The sequence below is a fragment of the Sylvia atricapilla genome, chromosome 1 (assembly GCF_009819655.1).
Source record: "Sylvia atricapilla isolate bSylAtr1 chromosome 1, bSylAtr1.pri, whole genome shotgun sequence".
Classification (NCBI taxonomy): domain Eukaryota; kingdom Metazoa; phylum Chordata; class Aves; order Passeriformes; family Sylviidae; genus Sylvia; species Sylvia atricapilla.
The window spans coordinates 103,551,415-103,578,271 of record NC_089140.1 but is presented as its reverse complement, the minus strand read 5'-3'; the positions used below and the strand labels follow the sequence as shown (position 1 = coordinate 103,578,271).

The window sequence follows — 26,857 nt, the reverse complement described above, 5'->3', positions numbered from 1 at the left end:
CTGAAAAGGCAACTGAAATATTAATTTAATTTAAAGGAACTACAATCTGTTAAAAGTATACTCTAAGGTTATGAGAAGTGATTTCAAATAGAAGAGTTAAGAAACATTAATACTACAAGATCCCTAACCACACTCTCCTAATTATCCGTTGAACTATGCAATCCCAAAAGCTAATACCACTGGAGTTTCAGAAGTGCCGAGCATTTGCATTCCCTGTCAGCTTTAATAAGGATTATTATATACACACATACAGTCCTTTTGAGAATCACGACCATAGCTTCATTAGCTAAGTAAGAAAGGACACAATGCAGAATTCACTGGAGTGAATTTGACCTATATGAAATACTTCTTTGCAGTTGCAACATTATTGTGTGTGGTTACTTACTGTCCTCAGGTAAGTTGTTTTCACGCTCTTCTCTCTCCATCTGTTGGCACCAACCCTCCATACGATCTCTCTCTGCCTGAAGTAGCTTCAGAAACCAGTGGCCATCTCGTGGGCACACTGACCTTTGGACAGCTTCCAGAGGATCTTCAGTAATAGAATCAATCCATGGGTCAGGTGGAGGTAAAATTGATGGATCAAAATCTGTCTCAAAGTCATCATCCACTGCACATGCATGGTAATGGTTTCCTGACCCTTGTATGCTAACAGTAGAGGTGCTTGCATCTCGGGAAAACTGTCTTGATATTTGTCCAGAACATGTATTGTCCTCTTGAGGGTCGATTATTTCAAAGTTCTCATGGAAATCCAGGTCTGCTTGCACAGCTGTTGTTACACTATTAGATCGTGTAAACCTGCGAAAGCTTTGAGGAGCACAAACAGAAAAATGTTTAGAAAGATTTTGCAAGGTAACTTGGTATGGAAGGACTTACTAAGATTCTGCCACTCTTCCTAAGACTGGCAGTCACACCTCTCAGTGCTACACTCACTTGTGAGTTTTTTTTCTTGAAATGATCAGCATAAGTTTTTTTTCTCATTGCAAGCAAACAAACAAGCTCTTTTCCCATGCAAGCTCACTGTTTATTGAGACAAGGACCTCTAATTGTTATGTGGTTTAACAAAGCCAGAGGCCAGCCCAAGAGAGAGGTAACAGTGCCAGTAGCTCAGGATTTTAGGTTACTGATTAATGAAAAGTTAAAGGGGTCCAATTTTCAGAAGTGGTTTCTCTTTCTATTTTTAAAACCCACACCCCTTTGAAGTGTGAGATGTGAAAACACATCCAAACTTACAAGCCACATTTAAAAAACATACATGTGAGATCAGTAAGATACTAATACCAATGAGTCCACTACGTAATATTATACATTCCATTTATACAGAAAACATACTTTTAACTCAGATAAATATTTTTATTGCTGCTTCATAATTACTCTTCATACTTATAAATCTACCATCTCTCACAATTTTAGTGCCCATTGCCAATGTCCAGAGATTCTATTTCTCACACTCAAACTTGAGTTTCAGAATGGTCTCTCTTTTACCAAAGCTAGTGTTCCACCTGTCTGTGTTACCCTCACTGTGATGGCTGCTCTCCTCTAGGCAGCTTCCTCTCACCTTGCAGAGTTCCCCTGTGCTGGGGCTGAGAACAACCCTGAGGGCAAAGGCAAGAGCAGGGGAGAGAGGAGGTTTGGGGGTTTTGGTTGGGGTGGGTTTTTCTTTATGTAAACAGCATTTCAAATTCTGCAGTCCAAGCCATCTGATGTGAAAAGGCTGACAGAGGAGGAGCACAAAGAAGTATAAGGAGTGAAAGGCAACTACTGTTGTTGCAGGGGGATGAGAGCCAGTTTGATCAGCAGTGAATTGCAGAGGGCATGAGTGGAAAACAAGTGAGGCAGATTGCTGTCTTGTCCCATGACGAAAAAGAAGGTAGAACCATAAAGTGATTAACATAAATGTTTCTTAAATCAGTAATATTTAGGGTTCAGAATTAACAGTTTTGCGCTGAATAGGGACAGATTCCCATCTCCTCTTCTTACAAATCCAGGATGCCTGTGCACCCATGCAGCCAAGTAGTTAGTCTCCAATTTGTTCTCAGTCTCACATCTACACTTGAAACTAATGTTAGGAACCATTTCCCTGTGATATTTTGGCTGCTTTGCCCTTGCCAGTTCTGTTTTTAGTTTGTCCTCAGGCAGCAATGAAAATGCTGAAGAGATGGTGGAACTGGATGATGGGTGCCATTTCACTTCCTTTCACTTATATTCCACCTTCCACTGAAGAGCAACAGCCAATTAGACAAGTACAACTGACAGCAAAATTTCATCAGGTATATTTATTCTGCAGCTGGTGAGGGAGCAGATGGAAGGATGCTGAGGGAGAATTTAATGTCCTATATACCTGGTGCATCCAGATAGCTCAGGAGGACTGCAGCAGACTTCAAGGACGATTGTAATAGGTCCTGCTGATAGAGGAAACTAATGTCTGTTGATCTGGGGCTTGAGTGGAGTAGAGCAAAGAAGCAAAACAAGAGTTGAGAAAGGTTGTTTAAAAAAAAAAAAAAAAAAAAAGGTCCAATTCCTCGGCAGAAGGCTCAAATTAACACCTCAACCATACCAGGCCCAGGAAAACTTTAATAACAGATTGTGTACATATTTTTTTAGTAATCACAAGTGCCTGCACTATTTAACATTGTGCCTGCTGCTTGCAGTTCTTTTGACACAGACATTGTTAAATGATAGAAAAGTCATGGTTGTGCCACTGTAGTTGTGCATGATATGCACCAGCAAATTGAAAAATAAAGAGTGCACAGAATTCTACAGCTTGGTAGTATTTATCCTTTGGAAAGCAGAGAAAAAGCATTTTGTTATGGACTGATACAACAGAAAAAGTTAGAAAGGGAGGACAAAGGTCACTGGGGAGATGGAATCCCTTCCACAGGAGAAAAAGTTTAGAAAACAGATGGCTGAGGAGGACTAGGAGAGATCGATAAAATCCTGACTAAGGGATGTTTCACCATTTCTCTGAGTGCAATAACTGTGGGGAGGAAGGCAGCCAGTTGCAAGGCTTAGAGGTCTGAAGATCTACATCTATTGAAAGGAAGTACTTCTTCACACAATGTGTGAATTAAATTGCCACAGAATCCTGGAAAAAGCAAAGGTAAAAATATGTTCAAAGAGAACTCGATCAAATCCACAGGAAGAGCCATTACACATATTCATGTTTGGTTTAGGAAGTCCCTGAACAACAGAATACTAAATTGGGAATGTCTACTGGGAGAAGTAGTGCTTAGTTCACACACTTTATACTTTACACGCACTGCTTTATACTTTCCTAAGTATCTGCTATGGGCCTCTGGCAGACAGAAGCTGTTATACTAGTATTAGTGATTAGAAAGACACTAGCATTTGAGGCTGACATTACAATGAAAATCTATTAGTCCAATCCATGTTAGTTTTTTTAAAAATCGCTTTAATTTGACCACCAACCTGACAAATCCCTTATCTGCACTGAAATACAGAAACACACACACACACGAACACACACAAAAACATGTGTGCCCACACAAGCACATGCTGACTGAGGATTTCTTTTTATTCATTTAGTCAAGGTTCACTGAGAGCCAAGGCATTAGTACACAGTGTACTTTTCCACACCTTCCATAGCACTGGTGAGAAAAGCAAATGCCTTAGTCCAGGCTTGCTCTTCTCCATGTGTCTACCTCCATGTCACAGCCACCTTCTGTTTTCTTCAGTGCCCTAGACTCTGACACTCTTCTGTTTTAGATGACCACTTGTGTTTTCAGTTAACACCCTGGCTTTTCTGTGTATGCCAAAACCCAAATGTGAAAGCATCAAAGTCTGCTTGACAGGAGGACGTGTCGTTGTAATTTTAAGTCTTTCAGGAGTGTTCTCTTACTGGGTCAGAATGAGCTAGTACCACCAAACCCAGACTCTGCTTATGAAACAGAATGACCTACTTTTTTTGCCTTTGTTTTATCTATATAATGGTATGCTACAGGTTTGCATGACAGTTTCTTGGCACTGGATTATGTGATTTACCTGCCTTGAAAAGAAAAACAACTTGGCAATAGTTCATCTGTTCAATATTAAAAAAATGCTTCCAAGGAAATGTATTTTGAATAAAATGGAAATGCAGGTAGGCACTTACTATCCACCTGCCTCGAACTCATCTATATAAAATACCTAATAGATGGTAATTTTAGTCTCTGACACAGCTTTCTCATCACTTCCAGGATGTTTTACTCTTACAAAATACCATTTGTGTCCCATATGAGCCTTTTTTGCTTTGCTCTCAGTTAAAGCTCCATACTAGGGCTTTTGAAGCTAATGATAAAGCTTTTGCTACTTCTACCATATAAAACATTCACAAGTTTACCTAAAACCAGGAAAAAGTTCAAAACAGAAGCTTGCTTCTTCTCTTTCAGACTTGGCCCTTTTGTAGTCAGTTGTGCCCTGCAGGCACAAGGTGTAATAATTACAGCTTCAGAGAAGTGCAGCAGATATCTGGCCCAGGGTGCAGAAAGCCATGAAACCTCAGACTGGATAAACCAGTATGGAGAACAACAGAATGATGTGTTTTGAACAACAACAGGGTCGCTTGTTGGCATTCAACTCTCAGCTTCTAAGGCTTTGGCTTTCTTTTGCAAAACATGTTTGCAATTCGACTTAGATAACTTAATTTGTTCCTAAAAAAACCCTCAAACCCAAAACCCCAGAAAAGATCTGGATTTCAAACCACCAACTGATGCATGGTCAATCTCACAGGTATTTAGGTTATACTCAGCCTTACTTTACCCACTGGCTGTCCTCTTTTTTGGTGGTGGGCTTCTGCTAAGGCTGCAGTTGCTGTCAGCAAAACAAAACAAACTGCAGAAGGAGTTAGCAGATATGGCACCATGTTTCTCATGGCAGAAACAATATTTCTGCTCCAACCCCATTCCTTGCAGCAGCTCATCTTTGTTAACCACATTGTTTTAAGCTTGTTGGTTTATTTGTTGTGTTTTTTTTTTAACCAACTCTTGGCCTTTGTATTGTAGAGCAGAGATGCTGGCTGGAGTGCTCAGCCTCCCTCCAGGGCTTGGTCTGGAGCAGGGAGGCTATTGCCAACCAGCAGGGTGTGATCAGAAATTTATGGCCAATTCTGCCAAGGCCAGGCTTGCAGCAGCCCACCAGCTGGCTGGGAGCCACCATGGCTGTAAGTGGTCCCTCGGCTGACAGGCAGCTGTGGCCAGAGAAGGAGATTGGCTCTGTCAGAGCCAGGGCCTGCTTTGCCTTTTGTGGACCGGAGCAGCAGTTCCTCCTCCAAGCATGCACGGGGTGGGAGAGGATGTGGGGAATGAGTTTCACCAGGGTGGGACTGGCCAGAGGAACTGGTGTGGGTTGCAAGGGACATTTAAAGGTCATCTAGTCCAATCTCTCTGCAATGAGCAGGGACATCTTCGACTAGATCAGGTTGCTCCAAGCCCTGTTCAGCCTGACCTCAAATGTTTCCAGGGATGGGACACCTACAACCTTTAGAATTTCTCACTGGAATAGTTTCCACCATGGAGAACACAGATAGCCACGAAATGCAGCTGAGAAAAGCCATGCAAGTAGCTCACAGAATCACAGAGGGGATCCAAAAGGATCCTTCCCTTAATTGGAAGGGACCCAAAAGGATCATCAAGTCCAGCTCTTAGCCCTGTACAGGACATCCCCCGAATGTCACATTATGTACTTCCTGCTTAGCTTACCCAAAATACAGACTTGAAACTTCTAACGAGTGCAAGGTTGAGAAGTTTGTGTAGGACCGGCCTATTTGTATCGGGAAGACACTAAAACCTGAGTATTTTTTGTTGGAGAGTAAATAACCAAACCCAAAAACCTACAGGAAAAAACCAGAAAAATATGATACAGTAACAAAATCCAAAGATGTGAAGGGTTTTTTTTTTATGTGAAGAGACAGCACGAGTTTTTGTTGGATTGTTTGCTTTATGTTACCATATCATTATTTCAAATTATTCCACTTTATTCCATATGAAGAGGTGTGCTGTGATAGGATATACTTTGTGTATCAGGATATGGGGGGACCTTCCTCAGTGCCCCTGAAACTAGAGAACAGGGAGAAGGACCCTCTATCTACTGCAGTCTCCTATGGCAATGTTCTTACTCCAGAAATTACCATGGTTTCAGTATTCAAAAATTCTTGTGATGGCAAATCAAGTACAATCACCAGCTGATGGTACATCTAGAACAATAAGTGAGGCAATTTTGGAGGTGAGAATGTAATAGGAGGAGATCTTGGGGCAGGCAAGATAAATTGCAAGAGAGACTAAAACTGATTACAGAGCTACGGGACCGGAAAACCCCTTGTTCAAGGAGAATGCATGCTAATTGTTTTTGGCAGAATAAATTATTTCTTTTTTTTTTCTGCTTCAGTAGAACTGGTTGACTTCTAACAACTCAATTATCTTCTGTAAGTGAGGGGGGTGGTCCCTTGAGGTCAAGAAGAAGTTACAGGTAGAAAGAAAGGACAAACAGAAATGGACAGAAATTGAAGTGCCCTGAGATTGCATGGATGAGTTTCATTAGGTACACTTTTCAAAACTGCCCTGGAAGGAAAACAGGAAGAACATTTTGGTTTGTGTTTTGTCAGTTAGGGAAGGTCAGTTGAGAGATAAAAGATTAACAGCAGTAAGATCATGAGGTTGAAAGAAATGCATACCAATTTCCCTCCAAGAGAAAGACTGGGCAGAGTCACTCAATAAATGCAAGAAATCACTGAGCTGCAGGTTGGGAATGGGTGTGAAAAATGTTATTGAGAACCAGCAGCATAAAGAACTGAGGACAAGATAAACAGCAGCAGTGGATCCAGTTGTGTGTAATGTGGTCAGGTAGCAGGAAGCACATTTATCCTTTGAGCAGTACAAGAGGAGGAGGCAGACTGAGGCATTGTCTTGGCAGGAGGCCCACGATACAGAAAGTGAAGGGCCAATGAAAAGTCTGAGGCAAGATGGAAGATTGAAGAGAGAGAGCTGTCCCGTGAAAATGCTCTGTTTTTTAAATACTTAGATCAAGAAATGGAGGCAAAATGTTTTGCTTACCTGATCCAAGCACAGAAGAAGGAATGTTTAAAAGGATGTGAGGAGGTTAAGACTCCTTAGTGTGAGAATGACAATTGTATGAGTTGAAGGAAAGGGGAAGGAAAGAGCAGGAATCCAAGAAGAAGACTGAAAGTTGTGGTAGACTTTTGGTGCATTAGGAAAAGAGCTTTCTTGTTTTCTAACAGTGAAATTAATAGCTGTCAAGGAAACATGATCAATTTACTGTATTTATCCTTCCTGCTTTGTCATTCTTCTAATTTTACATTTATTTAGTATTTCTGAAGCCTGGAATATTTTTAAAAACACTAAATTCTCAAAGATTCAGCTAAAAAGGGCTTTTCTTAGGCTTTGCAGATGTTACGGTGCAGGGACTGTGAAGAATGTACTGTATTTACAATTCTATTCCTGTAACAGATAATCAATACATTGTGCTCTGCTGTGTTAGGAAAAAAAAAGAGTATGAGTGCCCAACTGCGATGATAAGCCCTTTGTGTCTTGAGTGCACTCATTTTCTAAGGATTAGGGGCTGTCCTTTATCAGCCAGTTCACTTCTGAAAGTCCATGATAGATTGCTGCTTACTCCTCTGCTGCAAACAGCAGCAACCTCAACTACATCAGCAAGGAAACCCCCAAACACAGCTGTCAGTAAGCAATGCAGAAATACTGCTTTCTCAGGGCAGACTCTCACAGGCAAACCTTACCTTTTTCTCTGGAACAATAAAAACTGCAGTAGAAAGAGGACTTTGGAAGTAAGGTATTTGTAAACAGCCATTTCTTTCTTTCTTCGGGGGGAGGGGGAGGGTTGGGCTTTTGGGGTAGTTATTTCCTTTGTGCCCAGGCTGAAGTGAAATGGTCCTTCAGCATCCATTCTAATGTGCTCATTTATCTAGTGCTGGAGGAGTTGCGGGTAAATGGGGCTAAGGTCTAACACATAAAGAAATGTCTGCCAGCAAGAGATGTTTTCGCAGGTTAATGAGGAACTTGGTAACAGCCTAGCAGGGTCATTGCAAAATCACATTTCTTTTTGCTGAAATCACTTTAGCCTTTTAAAACCACAGGAAAATGCTCTGCTACTTTACAGGGAGATTTGGTTGAATTGAAAATGGTGTAGACAACCTGCTACTTTTGAGTATTTTTAGCAGATGTAGGGAAAAAAACGGTGTGAAAATGGACATGTCCACTGGCTCCTGCAGTCAGCAAGCCAGAGAAGGGGAGAGGGCCTGAATTTTGTCAGCTCAGATTTACTGCACCCAGGTTTCCTCTGGAGAAATTACAAGGATAATTTCCCCCACTGACAAGCCATACTGCACAGGAGGATATTGAGAGCTACCAAGAAAGTGGCTCCAGCAACCAAAAGTCACACTGTGCCCGAACAGCCTGAGAAAAGAGAAGCCAGACTTGTGTGGGTGCTTGGAGCCACAGCAACACTGGGGAGGCCTGCACACTGAGAGGCAAGGGGAGAGTCTGGTTTTTCTTCAGCCACTGAGTCAGTCACACTTTTGGGAAGGAAATAAGATTTGCAGTTGTGGTCAAGCACTCAAAAATTTTACATGCCTCCTAAGTGCTAGGCACAGTTATAGTGCCTTGCAATGTAGCTGCAAATTTGTCATCAGAAAGAAACATAACCCTTAAAGACAGCTGCTCTAGTTTATTTTTTCTTTAATTTTTTTTTCTTGGAGGATATTTGCTCACTAACTCAGGATATGCTGCAGATTGTAGGGAGAACAGAGTTTTACAGGCTTGCTTTGTAATCTCAACAAATTTTTTTTGCAAGGGAGCAATTGTAATGCAGAGATGTCTGGGTGAGATACCTGAGTAAAAGCTTTCAGTTTGGCTCTGCCACTGCACTGCTACGTGTGGCTGAAATTATTCTGCAGAAAAACAAGGTAAACTTTTCCTCATGAGTTCTATGCTGCTGCAGCCATCCCAAGACTAATACTCCAGCTGCAACACCATCCACTGTTTACGTAGATTTTCTGGGGAAAAAGAGAATACTAGAAGTATATGAGCCCTCAAAACGTGGCACTTCTCTTCTATTTCTCTCACTGGTCCTGAAAAATCCTCTCTGAAAAATAAGAGCTACAACATTTGTAAGACTCAGCTTTTCAGCTGGGTAATCTAACAATTTATCCAGGAAGCAGGTTTATGTGTGCAGGAACTAGGGCTCTTTAAAAATCAGTTGTGGCATAATGATTTACTTTAGAAAAACAGCGTTAACTTTTACTTACCACTTCTCCTCCTCTACTTGAACTCCTATGGACTGGAACTTACTGGTTACTTTATTGTCACCTGGTATGGTGGATTCTTCAGCACCATCAACCTTAGAAAACCCAAAACATGACAGGTAATTAGTGTATTTTAGCAGAGATATCACCTGTCTGCAGTTTCTATGCACCTTAACTACTAAAGTGTCTGTACACAGAGCTTGTATTGTGAGTTCCTTCATCTAGTCAGTCTCTCTGTGGTGTGTTGATTTCTGATGTTATTAGTGAATATTCATTATTTTTAATCTATAAAGCATTTCTGGTAAGACAGTATTCAGCCTGAAACATGCAGATGGATTTTACCCGGTATTTTATGGAGGCTGGATGTCATTTGTCAGAGCACATCTCTGAGCAGCTGTAACTCCAGGTATTGTGCCTCATCATTTGTTTGATACCTTCTATCTTTACGTGCATGCATATGTGAATTCATATCAAAATCATGTGTTTATTTTGCTTAAATGTTAGTGGCTCAAATCAGAGCACTGCAGAGAAAAAGTTTAAAGAAAGCAGATATGAGTCTTGGATGCATTTTCTTTACTGCTTCATCTTGCAAACAGGTGATCCCCAGGAGCATGGGCTGGAACTTAATATCACATCTCCATCTTCAGATCCATGAAGAGATTTGTGCCAATGGTATAATGTTAAAATTTAACCACAGATGTTCTTTGAACAAAATCACAATATTCTGGGTGCAATCAGTGTAGTTGTCAATTCCCTATGCTATATGTAATATGGATAGTCCTACAAGAAAAACATTTTCCAGCAGACAGGATTTTTGGGCCATAGCAGTATCATGAAGTGATCTGTAGCTTCAGACTGACCATGGGTGCAAAATAGCCAACTGTAGTGGCTGTTCCACCAGCAACTTCTTGTTGAGAGCCACTTGACCAACCTGTGCAGGAAAAGTGCTCAGTGAGGGATGGGAGTTACAGAAGCTGTTCTGTGAGGTGAGATACTTCCTTGATACTGGGGGTTCTGGGGAGATAAATACACCTTAAATCCCATAACTGTCAGAGTGTAGCAACTTTTTGATGGAAGGGCTTTTTTTTGCTTTTCTTTGCTTGTTTGCTCAGCAGATTTACAGCAAAGGCTTGCAGTGTTCTAGGAGTGACTGAGGGGTGTAGAGGACACACATGGAGGTTCATCAGAAGAGCACAGTAGGTTTATTTGGCAGAGGAGGAAGAAAACCAAAAATATACCCCTGGCTAATGCAGCTTGCCCTGCTCTACAGAGATGGGTTGAACTATCATTAAGGTGCATACTTGGCCTGAGTTCAGACTAAGCTTGAACTAGGTTCCCTTTCCTCAGTGGAGGGAGACTGACTCTATACTGCCAGTCAGAGGACTGACAGTGTACCTACCTCCTTTAGGGCAGTTGTTTGTAAGAAGTCATTTCTGGCATCAACACCTATCTTAAGGTATTTCTACTCCCACACTACCCCTTCAGCTGTACCAGCATGACTGCTTGTGCAGTGATGCTGCAAAATGGATCAGACAGCAGACTAGTGAAGTAAGTTGCTTTTATCTGTGAAGCCTGTCTGACTCTAAAAATATCATTGATGGGCAGGTGTGAGGGTGGCACCATGCACAGGCAGGAATCCTGTAAGGCTGTATCTCTGCTGAAGGTTTTGCTTCATGTCATTCCAGCTTCAAGTGGTTTGTGCCACATCTTCATTGGTTTGTACACAAATCTGCCCTTGGCAGACCCTCATGTACCATCATGATTATTTCATGTGATTATACTGGTCATCTGTAAACTCCAGAGTTTAAGAAGGAGATTGTCAAAGACTTGAAGAGCATTTGGATCTGTCTTCCTCAGATCTCAGGGAACTGAGGCCTCTATACCTTTCAAAAGCAGTGTTTGTTACTTGCACACTCCCTTAAGAAGAGATAGCAGGGAGGTGGTCTCTCAAGAACCATGATTCACATTACCATTGCTCATTTTGGCTTCTGCAAACATGAAAATTATTTACTTGTACCCATTATTTAGCAGGGTCTTTGCTAAGGAGTCTTGGTTTCTTGGATCAGTGAAATAAGGCATTACAACAATATAATGGCATCTTAGGCTTGGCTGGGAATGGGAATACAAAACAGAGTTCTCCTCTATCCCTGTCCCACCTGGATCTTTCTCCAGCGTTTAACACTGAACATCTGCCCTTCTTTCAGAATATACCCAAAACAAACAGCTGTGAAGCAGCAGAAGTCTACAACAAATGCAGTGAACTGAATCCACAGGCAATAGTTATTAGTGCTCTACCAAGAAGAAGTGAGAGAAAAGTCACAGCTTCTCCAGCAGCTACCCCTGGGCTTCAGCACAACACCTCTCATCTATCTCATCAGGCTGATGTAGATATTTCATGGTAAATTCTTAGACTTTACAAATCAGATAAGCCTGTCCAGGCACATAGTGCTGTGCTTACAACCACCTTCTACAAGGAAAAAAAAGTGTCCTCTTGTGAAGGCTGATAAGCTGTGGATTGCTATTCTATTCACTCGAGATTCATCTCCTGTCAAAACCTGGCTTGATTCTGAGTTGATTTTAAGTGCAAGTACTTTGTTACAAAAGCTAATCCTGCAAGCAGATAGTTGGGAGTCCTATGCACACTGTTTTTTGGAGGGAAAGTAGGGGGGTGGGAAAGATTAATTAAGAAAGCAGATTACCCGAGTCTAGTTTATTTACTTTTTTCCTTTCTGTAAACAGGAATGAACTTTGGCAGGGTTAGTTTTCTTGTTTCATTCCACTAGAGGTAAAAAAATGCAATTTTCTTTAACAAGGGCAAATCAGAAGGAACTTATCTTCTGCTCTTGAGGCTAAGATTGGAACAATGCTGCCTCATTCAAGTGGCTACCAGTCATTATGAAATGCATGAATAAGCAGCGACAATTAATTCACTGAGGCTGGATGAAAATATTTTTTTGGTGATAGTGTAATGTAAATCATTGTTTTACACATTCCCTTTCAATGATTTAATTCATGCCTTTCTGACCCCCACTGTGTTATGATTCATAGATTAGTGCTCATGTGTGTAATTTAACAGAGCTGAATAACAAGCAGCACAGAGACTCAAACAAATCCTTGCATCTGATGTATTTATGATAAATTAGGAAAACATCATTAGTGCCATGCAGAATGATTATGCTGATGCAAGTTCTGCATAGGTACCTGTCAGGACAAGAAGAAAAATACACAAAACATTGTATAATGAGCAGTAAAACAGATGTAGAAATCCAAAACAATGGCAAGCATATATAATCCACGTCATGTACCTGTATTCCAATAGATAAGCATCTGTTTTTCTTGAAGTGGTCCTTCTTCCTATCTTCTACTGCAACAGTGGCAATGGTTGTGGTGGTGGTGACAGTGGCAGTATTGTTCCCTACGTGTTGGCTTGCAGGGCCATGGATCTGCGCATTGGCAGCTTCAATAGCAGCTGTCAGTGCCTTCATACTGTCCAGGCTCTCCGTGGAGTTGCTAAGTCCAGACTGACTGATGATATCGCCCCTCTGTCCATGCCCATCCATGTATGCATCTTGGGCAGACTCTGTGCTGCTCTGGGCTGTGATGGAAATAAAGGGTTTGGTGGTAGTTCTCGGTGGGACTGGAGGCGGCGTCTTCTTGTAGGTGGTAATGCAGGATGACACTGGAAAAAACGTAGCAGAGTTCTTGTTTTATTGATGCTGCGGGGGAAATGGATGCAAACGTGATATCAAAACATCAATTAACATGGACAGAGCAGGGGTGAGGAGGAGGCTGTGAGCCAAAGAGACCCCAAAGGTCAATCTAAGTGCCATAGTAATGCCTTGCTTATCAGTGTCTTCTGTTCCTCCTAAGTGAGTGGCAGAATTCCTAGCAGGGCAAATAGGGAGAGAAAGTATCTATTTACCAAGTTCCTCCTTAGTCTTTTTAGGATTGTTTTCCTCAAGATATTTTCTGCTAACTGTTCTAAGTCCCATGGGAACAAGTCCTTCCACCAAAACGTTTGTTCTGCTTATGGCTCCCAAACCAGATTCACAAGGATGGTAAGTCTCCAAGCACTCATCCCAGCTAAACTGTACTTTACATGGTTTTATTGCAATTGGTTTCTGTCCCTCTCCCCTGTCCTACTACATGCAGAATTGCAAACCACATTTTTCTGATGAGAGAGATTCTCAATTCATCCTTTATCAAAGTTTGTTAACGCTCACTATGCTTGGACTTGGGTATTTCTTTCTACAAAATGTCTCACTGCACAGGACTTCACAGATACTTTGAAATGTTTTGTAAGTTGTTGAGGACATATTTAAAAGAACATTTTGCCATGCGTAATTTCTCACCATACACATCAGCTCTGGAAAAAAAATCACTTGATTTTACACACAGGGAGTTAGTGTTACGAAGTTAATGGCCAAAACCTGTCAGTCAGTGGTAAAGTGTAAGTATAAATGTTTGCAATAAAAATGACTTTTATTAAAGTTCATATTTTGAAGGCCATGCTCCCTTTGCAAGTGCTGCTATATGGAATTATAAGCTTAGTTTGAGGTTCCCAGGTCAAAACTATTGTTCTGTATACACAGGAGTACATACAGAAAGCACTACATGGAGATTAAAAAATCTTCCTTTAAGGGTTAGTTGGCAGCTCTGCACTACTGAAGTCCTGGAATGCTTTCAAGGGAGGAAAGAAAGTCCATTAAGAACAAAAAACAACCATGATATGCTCTATTTTTTAACAAAATAAATGCAGGCATGAACCTGTGCAAAGTTCAGACACAAACTTGTTAACATAAATTCTTATTAACAGTAATCATATGGCAAGAAATGATTCATCAGATCATTTTAATTGGCAGACGTCTATGCCACCCACATAAAAGGTAACTCTACTACAGCTGTTCTGCTCTTTGTTTGCTCTGTATCTGCTTGTCGAGCCAGAAGCCATTATGGTATTAATTTGACTAGCTCACATCCATATGCCTCATATCTCCCCATAGCTGTAGGAATAGTTACATTGTAAAAGGTGTTTCCAGGGCATGAAATCACACGGGATTTTTTTAAAGGACGCTAGTGTAAGTTTCTGATAACATGTCTGAACCCATGTTAAACATGTTGAATGCTAATGGAAAAGAAGAATGTTTCAGGTAGTGAGGGTTTTGAAACTATGATTCACTTCTGAAAAATCAAAGTGAAACCACTTTGTCTCTGAGAGAAGAGATGGCTAAAAATGGACTCGTCAAATTTTAACACTGGGGAAGTGAATAGTTAATAGGGTTAAAGGTGTTTTATAAAGTGCTCACGACAAGGTCGATACCCAGAACTAACAGAAAGGATGACAGTTTTACAAAGGGGATTATAAATGTTGTGCTGTTTTTCATTGGTTTTGATGCTGTCAAAAAGCACTGGTTGTGACAGCACATGCAGGTAAATCAGCTGCTTTATTTATCAGCTGCAGATAAATAGAGTCATGTACTCCAGGGCTCACGGAGAATTGTGGAGGCTGCTGCTTCAGGATATCCCCGAAACACTCTGCATGGTTCACGGTCAGGAGAATGTTCTCTGAGTTGTGGAAATGCAAACTGAAATTCAGCATGGAAGAATTCAAAGCACACACACACACACACACACATCCAGGTAGCACTTTGGGAAGCTGGTGCCAGACTTGTCTAATAGAGGTTCATGAGCAATGCTACTTTGCAATTCAGCAAAGTATAAATTTAAAATATGCTAGGAAAGGTCACTGGGGAACTTCTGGGGACATGCCAGCACCTTCAGTACATCCCAGTACGGCATATAAGTATCATTTTTCTTACATGGCAGAGAGGGAAATGGTAATGAAACACACTTGAAATGGTGTCTTAGGTAGGAGAGAGAGCATCAGAACCAAAGAGCAAGCCTTAACAAGATGGGTCCCCAAATCACTGGGCATCCTGCTAGACTGGAAAGAAAGTCAAAAGCAACTGTCTATTGACAGCTACCAACCATGCTCTCTGGACACGGCAGCACAAATACAGAATTGCCTGATTAAGTTGTCTGTCATTCTGTTGGTAAATGTACTCAATGAGGAGTATAATCCACACCGCAATGAAAGATGTTTGCACTCAGCTAATTAAATCTGAAGTTATTCTTAAGGGGTGGGGGGTGGGGGGAGAATTGACAAGTCATACGGTGAAATTGTAAAGAGAAACAGCAAAACGTTCTTTTAGCAAGTCAAAACAAATCCTCCGTTTCCCTGGAGTCACGCAGCACATACTGTACAGCTCCAGAGAGGCAGAGTGTGCAAGTCATAAAAGAACCCCAGGCACTTCATTACTGGAAATGATGTAAGCTCCTGCCGCTCCTCTGCAGAAATGAGACCAAAACAATGCCGGGGCGGCTGTCGGAGGCAGCTGCTCTCCATGCCGGAGCTGGCCGAGCCTCCGAGCCGCTGAGGCACAAGGAGAGGCTTTCGCTGCAGCGGCTCTTCGTGCGCGCTCAAGCGCCCGGCAACCTGTGCCAGGGCAACCTGAAGGACCTGCGGCTCTTCGAGTGGCCACGGTGTTTTGAATGCGAAGCTGCTCGAGAAACGAAACGAGTCCTCCCCAAGAAAACTGTCAAAACGCTGGCACTCTCCTTGTCCGGCCAGGAGAGCCCGAGCATTCATTCAGTCGGTGCAGGGAGAGCACATCCGTGCGGAGATTTGCCTCTGCGGGGAAGGGAGGAAGCGCATCTCTCCAGCTCTCCTGCGGCAGACACTGCCTGGCAGGAGGACTCGGAGGGAGAACACCACAGGGTCACAGGACACGAGAAAAATTTGGAGAAATCCTCAATTCACACACAGGCAACTTTCAAACTATGCAAGCTAGTTTAATTCACATGAGGAAGTGAATTTAAAGGGCTGTATAAATTCCCTGATAAATGTGTTGTTGGACATAGATCAAGGAGTGAAGTTCTGTACGGAAACTGATCTGACTGGAGAGTCAAGTCAAAGCAGTCTCGTGAATCATTAAAATTGTTTAGATATGGAGTTAATCAGAAATCTCTTGTTCTGAATAGTAAAAGTACCCTCAGTTTGACACAACAAAGACTAGTTTCCACAGTTTTTTCCAGAGAGCATATGCTGCTGAAGCAGGTACACATTCCTCTCCTAGGGCATATGCAAGGTTTAATCCAGAAACTAGTTAAGTCATGCACAAGAATCCTCAGCCAGCCAAAGCACTTCGAATCAGGCTCAGTTTCCAGTGCATCAGTCCTCCAAGTTATGCTCTCCTTCTCCTTTTGATCTTTAACCTATTTCTGTGGACTGCCTTCAGGTTATAGTTTAATCCCAAATACCTATGAAAAAAATCACTTTCTCTATATTAAAAAAAAAAAAAAAAAAAAAAAAAAAGCAGGCAGCCACGTTTTTTTGTCTTCCTAGCCAGTATTTCCAAACAACTAGCTCATGGGACAGGAATTTGGAACAGGGAGTGTCAACCACCCAGTTCAGAAGGAAGTCTAATGATAAAAAAAAATAATCCCAGATTGCATAATAATAAAGGCTTGAATTTGAATGTTTCATTGTAAGAGTACTTCATTTGTTTAAACATGCTCACTAGGGGAGATGAGCCCTCAGGAACAAACATCAGCATGCAAACACAAATTTTTAACTAAGTGAATGGGTGCTCAGGAGAACCCCAAAGCAGATTAATATTTGTGAAGGGATCAAATTCATGCAGTGCTTTGAACAGTTCAAGTGATGAGACACATCAGCAATATCTTTCTAACGTGGCAGTTTTATATAAACTTGATTGGCAAGAATAAAACTTAAAATAAAGTAACATAATAGTGTTTCTTCTCAGAAAAAGCATGAACTCCACAGTTTGAAAGGAGTGATAAAGGCCACAACTTTCTCAGCACAAGAAAGATGTGGACCTGTTGGAGAGGGTCCAGAGGAGGGCCATGAAGAAAATCAGTTGGTTGAAGCACCTCTCCAGTGAACACGGGCTCAGAGAGCCCGTTTAGTCTGGAGAAGGCTCCATGAAGGCCTCACTGCAGCCTTCCAGGATCTTAAGAAGGAGGGAGAGGGATTTTTCATATGAGCAGATAGTGACAGGACAAGGGCAGTGGTTTTAAACCAAAAGAGAGCAGGGTTAAATTAGATGCTAAGCAGAAATTTACTCAAAGGGTGGTGAGGCACGGGAGGTTGCCCAGACAACTTATGGATGTGCCACCCCTGGAAGTACTCAAGGCCAGGTTGGATGAGACCCTGAGTAACCTGGTCCAGTGGATGCTGTTCCTGCCCATGGAATGGGGATTGCAACGAGATGATCTTTAAGATCGCTTTCAACACAAACCATTCTGTGAGTCAATGATTCTAACTTGTTCACAACTAAGTATGAGGATAAAAAGCAGGAGTTCTTCCATGCTGCACAGGTGGACCTCAGTCTTCTGATTTACTGTCTGTTAAATAATTTACTGTTAATGTTAAATTAACAGTAACAGTTAACAGTGGTGCCCTTGCACCTCACACAACTGCCACACAAAACACGGGTACGGGCAGATCTCAGCAGACCTAACCTTCCATGCTGCAACCTCTGGGTTTAGAGGTGCAGTGCTTGATTTGGCTTGTTAGACTCACACCATACACTTATTTCCTTACTTTTTTGAGATTTGGGGGGAATGCTTGAAAGTAGAGTTTCAGATTGTTATTTTTACATGCAAAAAAACTTGCTATGAAAACAGACCATGCATTATCTTAATAAAAAACTAAGCAGATGGTTTCTGAGGATGTAGAGAATTACTATTAGAAAACTGAAGCAAAGATTTTTATAAGAAGTTTTAAACTGCCTGAGGGAATAATACCACAGTGAGTTATGGATGTCATTATCCCAAATGAGAACTACTGAAATCTAGATACTACACCATCAGGAATTCTGCCAAGGCCATGCTTTTTCCAGACCTCCCTCACCGCCAAGCTGATACCTTATTTGATGAAAGCCTAAGCTTCATTGGCTTAGGAAACAGGCAAAACATAAAACTAACAGAAATTTATACAAAGTATTTAAACTATTTTTATGGCACACAAGAGCACCACAGACTTAATATCCCATGTACTTGGAAGTTTAAAGCCGTTGCTGGTGACCTTTTTATAAGTCTGGACATTTTTGTTTGCAAGTAGGGTGACTCCAGCTTCCCAGCTGGATACAGTGAAGGATCTCCTGAAGGTGAGACTAAATATGGCTCATTCTGCATCTCAAATGAATTGAGTTGGAAAATCTGCATGTGCATACCTAGTGGATGACAGATGAATATTTTTTCCAGCAGATTTTTTTCTTCTCCCTTTAATTTCTTCTGCTGGAAGCTGCTGATGCCAGTCAGAAGCTTAATTGCTATCCCAGGGAAGCTGAATTACTGTGCCGAGAACAGGTGAGACAGCCAAAGGTGTCTGCTAAATGCAGTTTATCACTAGGATATTATCACAAATTATGGATGCACTGACAAAATCCAGGGCATGTAGGCTTCCTAAGAGACCCACTTTACTCCTGCTACTACACAGCCACTGCTGAACTTCTCTCTCTGTAAAAATGACCAGTACATTAACAGCACACAACTTAAGCAATTCAGCTCCTGTGGTCCAAAAGTCAGGAGTCTATAAACAACTGAATGTCTGGAAAAAAGGTTTCACATTAACTGAATGTTATTATCCAGAGTGGATCACTGATGGCTTTTAATATTTAACTCCCAAAACTTGTGAACTTTACCGGTGTCAAGCAATTAGCACTTGGCACTATTTATAGCTGTATGCACACAGGTATCATATATATCTGCTCAAATCCAGTCAGGCTGAGAGAAATCAGAAGAGAAACAGTTTTGGCCTTGCCCCTAATCTTTGGCTAAAAACAAAGTATCTGGAAAAACACCACCAAGAACTTCAAGGATAAGGATGTGAGTCTGTTCAGGACAGAGACTCTCCTATAGATTTGAAGATTCAAATGCTTTAATAGAGTCATGGTAGAAGGTCTTGGATATGGAATATCAACCTCTACATGCAGTGAAACATGATGAAGTAAAAGAAAAAAAAACCAACAGTACAGCGGAGTGGTCATTTTTAGTCAGCATGTGAATCATTTACCATTTTTTCACATGTACAGCACTTTTTTCTGAGAAAATTGGGGAAACACTGCTTGCTCTGTTGCTTAAATTCAGTCTAGCAAACCATTCAAATGCTTTCTGCACTTTACCAAAACTTTATGTCCCCCAATATTGGAGCAGTAATGGAAAACATGAAACCTTATAACTTTAGATAAAAATAGGGTACGTAAAAATATTTTGTTTCAGAACTTTTATGTCATAAAATCATCATGGTAAGAAATTAATAAGATTTCTTAATATAAGTATTTTAATTTTGTAAAATTTATGGAAAACAAAGAACACCTTGTGAAATATGTGAGTTTATTCCACTTAGATCAAGAATATTTAACAGTAAATAAATGTAATAATATTCAGCTTAATGAAATCAGATTATTTTCCTGTCTATTTCCCAGAAAGCAACTTCACTGGCACTTTAATATAACACTTTGTTATGTGTTACTACAGCGGTCTCGAGTAACAGAATTTGCATCTTTTCCCCTTGGCAATAATGTTAATAAAAGAAAATGGGTAATTTTAAAAAAAATGTAGGCTTGTGCTAACCAAATACAGACACATCTATGTAAACAGATCTTTAAGTAAAAACACAGTACAAGAACCAAACCCAAGATTTTCAGTAACACAGGGGGTTGAACTGTCTACAAGTATCTAGTCACCGTAGTTAGAAGATATATTTAGAAGCTTTCAAATCTGAGCATGCTCTGAAAAACCCATCATTTACTTCTTTGCCTACCGAGTAATGGTTGAATGTAAAGACTTTGTTTACAAGTGCACCCTGCAAGTTCCTGATGCTAATAACTCAAAAACCTGTCTCTATATTTCTAAATGAGATTTGGATTCTTGAAAACCTCACCCAAACTGTGAATATAAAACCTAATTTTCACACTGTATCAGCAGCTCATTCAACATGCCAGAAGTCAGTTGTCCATAGTGGTGGACCCCACACGTCCCACTGTGTTTGGGCATGTCACTGTAGGTGCTATTTCTTGAAATTACCATGTAGTAGTACTACTAATAGTAGTAACTACTGGTGCTGGCCATATTAATACACTCTTGTATATATGCTGTCCCTTCAGTTACAGAAGGAGTAGTTAGTATCTGAACATCCAGGAAGTTTAAACCCCATCAAACCTGGAGAAACATCAAGGTAGATGTGTGGTCAGAACCAAGCTCACATATAAGTAACAATCTCCTGACCTTTACTGAAAGAAGTACTGTGTGATGTGCCTTCCTTCACAGCTTGTTCAGAAGAATGGCATTTTGTCCTTCCTGAGCTTCTGCTGCCAATGTCTCATCCTTTTAGAGTGGCAGACTCACAAAGCAAGTTTACCGGTCAGTCATTTTAGGAGGAGCTTGTCACAAATTTGATTGAGAAATTTCAAGTTGAAATTGTATAGTTCTTGTCACAGGAGGTTGGACTAAAGAATAATTAGGATCTTCCCCTTCTGAATCCCTGAATCCCAGAAACCCCCAACCTGTGAACAACCTGTGAACCTAAAGAAGACTTAAGCAAGTCAATTCCCTCTGAGTAATCTGATCATATAGCATTAAAATTACCTAGGTATTAATGTTGCATCACTATTTTCAACACTATGGCAAGGATTTTCTTTTAAGCTTTTTGTTGCAGCTAGCTTTCAAAAGGCAACACTTGGCTGGGGTATTGACATTTCAAAGTGTGATTTTTGTATAAGAAAAAATGTCTGTAAAAGTTGTTCCCTTGTCCCGAGTCTGGAAACGTACCTTCTTTGTTTGCTGCTGATGTTAGCAGGAAAACAAGTTTCTACTGGTTTTTACCCCCAGTGGTTTTCTGAATACTTAATAAACTTAGGGTAGGGTAAGCAGAATTCTGTATTATTGCACACATTGGTATCAAGCTGGTCTCACAGAATTTGATTAGTGATGCATCTAAATTGGCTTAGAACTTAATTAGTTTAAATTGCTGCAAACCACCTGATGTGGACATATTTAGAAGTGAATATAACTGTTAATGTCTTTTTTAAAACTTAAATGAAAATGAAGGAAATAAGAGTGATTCTTTCAAATAATTTATTGCAATTAACTGCATCAGTTCAACGATTTTAAAGTGATTTCCTTTTATGCCATGGTGTGCAAACAAGCTGTACATTTTTATCAGTTATATCCATTTGAATCCAGTAAAAACTGTATAAGTATCATTTAACGCAGTAAGAATTTGTGAAATTTAATTTTCTGGGTCATAATCAGTTTTCAGGGTTGCTGTATTTGAGTTCAATTGTGCCTGCATAGTTTGCTTACTTCTATATCTGGGATTTTTTTTAAACTACACTAAACCAGAGAACATAATGAACAGACATTGTTTTTTTAATATGTATACATACATACACATATAGGACAGTTATATTCATCCACCGATTGGGGGATTGCTATATACAGCAAATACAGAGATGTAGGTACACCAGTTTTAAATGCTATTCAACCCTAAGGATGTTCAGAAGATTTTAAGAAAGTCATTGCTCTCACACAGACTACTCAAATGCATTTAATACAGCCTATATGAGGTGAGTTTTACTTATTTTGTACAATAGCCACCTACTTTATTAATCAAACTACTTTATGGTGCTGCTCAGTGTAGGTTATGATCCTCAAAGCAGAAAGCACTTTGTCACCTGATCCAGCAATTAACTCAAATCTCTTTAAGCTCTTAAAAATAAAATAAAGGTTTAGGATTTTTTTTTTGTAGTACTTGGTAGCTTGAAGGTGTTACTTCTTTAACATTGTCTCAAACATTTGAGTTGTATGCTACTTGATATATAAGATTTTATTAAACCGTTTGTCTATGAGTTAAAAGTTATTCAAATTACAGTGATGATGAAGGGCTGCTAAATTTTGATCAGATAAATGTTGGGAAGAAACTCTACGAGCGCCAAAGACAAGAAAATAAAAGCCGATGTCTACTAAAAGAAGAATGTGATTGATAAAAACAATAGGAACAACTTTTTAGCTACTATGAAGTGCCATGAAGAACCACAAGAATTCATTTAAACTATTTTGCTGTGAATGTAAGTGTAACACTATAGGGTGAAAAAATGTTTGCAGGTATAACAGCATACTATGTTATTCTCATAGATAATACCCTTATAAACATAACTGTAGAAAACCAGGTTTCAGGAAGACTTGTTTTTAAGCTGCCAGTACTGCATTTTTCAGCACACTTATCACTTTTGGGGTGTTCCAATCCAAGCAGGAATGTCTAAAACAAGCAAGTTATGCTCATGTATTTCCTAAAAAATCCAAACCAAAACCAAAAGCAAGAACTGCTTGCTGCAAGAAAAAGGGGGTTGGGGGGGGGGAAGAAGGAAAATTACAGCTAAATCTGTGCTCCAGGCTGAACAGTGACTTGTCACCTGAGAGAGAGAATTATGCCCCAACTCAAAAGTTCTGCCTCTGCTGATAAGGTTATCAGATGACCTGGGAAAAGTCACCTGTCAGGGCAGATCCTCTGGCACTGTGGGGAAAAATCCAAACCTGTCTCAAATGAGGAGGAAATGTAGACAAAGTGTTTACACAAGAAATTATACTTATCTTTGGCCTAATTGCAGGTAAAATAGCAAAACAGAGACTTGAGAATGTCATCACTTTTCTTGAATTAACTTGAAAAATACTGAATTGTTTGGTGAACAATGCATATGAAAAATATGTTTGAAATACACATTTGGTGTTGAGAGGAATTCAAATCTACATCAAACCCTGATTTCTATCCTCTCATTTTACATTCAAATGAGCAAGTAGCATCCTTGCTCAGTGACAGGGCTGAGGTCACCATGAGTGACCTCATCCTTTCAGCTATTTGCTTGTTTTTTATGACAAGGGTACTACTTAATAATGCAACAAGTCAGCTGAAAATACTCTTAGTGTGAAAATTCCTAACGATCAGTCCAAGTGCCCTGAGCACAAAAAATAGACATCTCATTTACAGTCATTATAGCGTACAGATAAGAGCATTTCAATAAATCTGACCACAAAAATCACTTATTGTTGGGAGTCCTGAGTTAGCACCCAGAAGACATTTAGATACAGAAAGATTGTAGCCTTGGCATGCATAAAAGAGGACAGATCAGTCTTGTGTAGCTTTTAAGCAAGGTTTGAGTGAAAGACATTGCAATTTCTTTTCACATAGTTCTCAATTTATTAATAAATGGCTGTAATGCAGATTCAGAGTTTGAAGGAGATGTCACACACAAACCCCCATATCTTCCTTGGAAACACTAACTGCATGGCTGGTAATAGTCTAAGAGCTTTTTCCTTCTTTTTTTTTAATTTTTGTTCATTTTTTTTTATTAAAAAAAAAAATCAGTCCAGTAGAGGAGGAAAATTTAAAACTTGCCATCATGATCCTGAAACCCTTAATTTGTGCCATATCATTCCAGTGGCAAAAATAATGTGTTCATTTTACATAATTTCCACAAGGACAAGAAGCATTGTGACAATATAGAACCATGAGAATAAACTTTTCTTTCTCCAAACCAGTCATTTTACTTTCCACTTACAGTTTACTTTAGTAAGAGATTTTGGAATTAGTGCTAATCATTAGCACCCCCTCTTTTCTCTAACTCCTAGATAGCAAAATAATTTTAGCATTTCTCACCTTTACTTAAACATAAAAAAAAAAAAAAAAGACTAATGCATTTTGTAGTAACTTAGCTAAAAGATAAACCCAGACATTCTGGGTTGGCTAAGTCAAAATGTAGACCCAGGACACCTATCTGAGACACAAGAAGAGAAAGCAAACAAGCCCAAACAAATTTTGACACTTCAAATTATTTAGACCTTTTGATCTTTAGACTACAAAAATGCTTTCTGTAGATCACAAAGCCATTAGGAAAAACTTTGCCAAGCCAACAAAATGAATCCTACAAATCCATACAATTTCACATGCACATAGCTAACACGCCAGGCCTCTCAGTGCATGAAATGCAAGAAAAATCAAATTAATCACCAAGGCTCCAATTTTTGAGTTTTCTCCCTACAGTTTCCTGCCCCAGCCTGAAACTTCATCTCCTTAGTCATCCCTCTAATAAGACCCCTTTATCACACCCCCATATTACCCAGATAGGCTTGGTATTTATTTTGGATTGGAAATCCATTTCTGAAACTTTACTGGATAAACCCAAATCTCTGACTGAGGATGCTACCACAGGCTTAGAGGATGTGAAAGAAAGAGGAAGAAATCAAGTCTGGATCCTCTTGGACAAATTGGTCAGTTAAAAATAAATAAATATATACATAAATAAACACACTAATACAACTAGCAGCAAATAGTCAAAACCAAGGATGCCAAGCAGAGCAACTCCCAGCCTGGTTCAACTCAGGCTGTTTTGTTCATCTCTGCTTTGCTTGAAAACCTTTCTATGACCTCAATTTCTGTTTGCACGGATGTTTGAAGAATGTCTGTCTTAACACCAGCACCTTTATCTGCCTGGTTAACATGTGGTCATTCATTATTTGCTCTCATCAAATTACAGAGTCTGAGCAGCATCACTGTCAAATGCCAATCACTGAGCACAAAAAGCAAATAATTCAAATGGACAGATGATGAATAATCCACAGACCAGGGTCTGCTTTTCCTAAACTGCCTGTTAACACAGGAAAAACAAATACATGTGTAATAATGACGACTGCTCACAAACAACTTGTGAACTGGAAAAAGAAATTAAAATTCAAGATTAAAATCAGTTCCAGTGAGTAAATCAGTCAGCTCTTGTTACTAACAATATTAATATAATTTACTTTTTATCACAGGAGATGTAAGAGGATACCGAGAGTGTGTCTATCTCTAGGTCACAGCAGCATCATCCAGGGCTGTGCTGCACCCAGCTGAGAGGACGAGCTGAGGCTAGTTGGATGCTTTCCAGAAGAGCTATTACTGTGGAGTAATTATGCATTTTGGAAGTATAAACTGAATCACGACACTCCTGTTTTTTATTTGAGATTAAGGGTATCCAGATGAACAGCTATTGTGGAATAACCACAGTACTTTTGGAGAATTTCCAGAGTTAGAGACTTTACTGCTGAGAAGTACAGCGCACTGAGCCAGCAGTGTTCTCCTACAATCTTTGTTTTCTTCAGAGTCTGTCAAAGGTCAGGCAGGTCTGACTCCCTTCAGCTTTAAAGACTAAATAAGGCAATACTCAAGATACTTTGGCTGAGTGACTTGGGTGAAGAAAACAGCAACAAAGTGTGTGCATAACTTGTTTCTGTCTAAGGTTTCTCAGGGCACGGACTCCCCTACCTGCACAATGGTTAGAAAAAGCACGAACAAATACATTTTAATAGTTTCAAAGCACCTTATTACACATACAATGTCATTCTTTTGTGTCTAAGACTGCTGTTTAATTCATGTCCACCAGGAGTGAAATATACTCAAAAAATGAAGAGAAAGTTTCTTAGCAGTTTTCCTGAATTTAGTGCTTATTCCTGTGGGTGAGTCATATTTTTCTTGTTATCCCATTCAGTTGACTTTTCTATACATGTGTTGAATGTGCTATGTATTAACAGCCAAGTAGGCCACCACAGCAGTTTTCTTTGAGATTGGGAACCTGCTGATTTGACCTGCTTATCAAGAGAAAAATGTCATCTCAACAGGACAAGATTGTCTTGTATTTCTCCCTATTTTCTTCTTGTCAGCATTTTTTTAACCCCCTAGAGCCAAGTAAAAAGTCACCAGTCTTGGATTATTTTTCCTTTTTCCTTATTTTCTTTTACATAATTCAAAAAACTATAGAAATGCTTTTATTTACATAGAAGTTTAGAATGTGAAGTTGGAAAACATACCCTTAATGGTCTGTATACATGCCTATGTGGAATCCCTTTGTGTCTGTTTTTAAGCACATCAAGTGGAATTTGGACTCCTATAAGGCAAAACAAATACCTATTTATGAATAATTCTAGAATGATAATGGAAAAAGTGCAAAACCTTCAAGAGAAATAATTTCAATAATTTTAATTTCAAACCTTGTCATGTTTACATAACGGAATGGAAGTGGCGTGTTGGGCACAGAATCACAGAATCATGAAGGTTGGAGATCTTCAAGATCATCAAGTCCAACCTTCAACAGAATACCACCCATTAAACCATATCAGGAAGTGCCACATCTGCTTGGTTTCTAAACATTCCAGGGATGGTGACTCCACCACTTCGCTAGGGAGCCTGTTCCATTGCTTAGCATGCTTAGAGTCCTTCACGATGGAAAGCACTATTCATTTTAATATAAGTTAGTGTTACAGTTTGTGTCCTAAGCTGATCTGAAATGTTCCAGAACTTTCTTTTCCTCACTTCCACTTTTACAAGTTAAAAGTAAGACCTCCTCAATGATGGTATTAGCCTCACTAAGGAGAGCTGAGCACACATTACTTCTCCCTCCCTTATAGATGACATTGTCAAAAGAAAAATCGGGTTTAAAAGGCAGTATTTCAGGTTTTTTAGACTGCTGTTTG

General features: G+C 40.0%; 1 protein-coding gene across 4 annotated transcripts in view; it reads right to left on the bottom strand.

Moving 5' to 3' along the window:
- DLGAP1 (DLG associated protein 1) overlaps positions 1–26,857 on the bottom strand; it is a 399,114-nt gene that overhangs the window by 15,132 nt on the left and 357,125 nt on the right. For all 4 annotated transcript variants that reach the window (XM_066329466.1, XM_066329484.1, XM_066329477.1 and 1 more), the window contains 3 exons: positions 12,574–12,947; positions 9,272–9,363; positions 386–804 (listed from right to left, as the gene is read on the bottom strand). In XM_066329466.1, the coding sequence (XP_066185563.1) occupies positions 386–804; positions 9,272–9,363; positions 12,574–12,947 (885 nt within the window). The remainder of the gene's footprint in view (positions 1–385; positions 805–9,271; positions 9,364–12,573; positions 12,948–26,857) is intronic.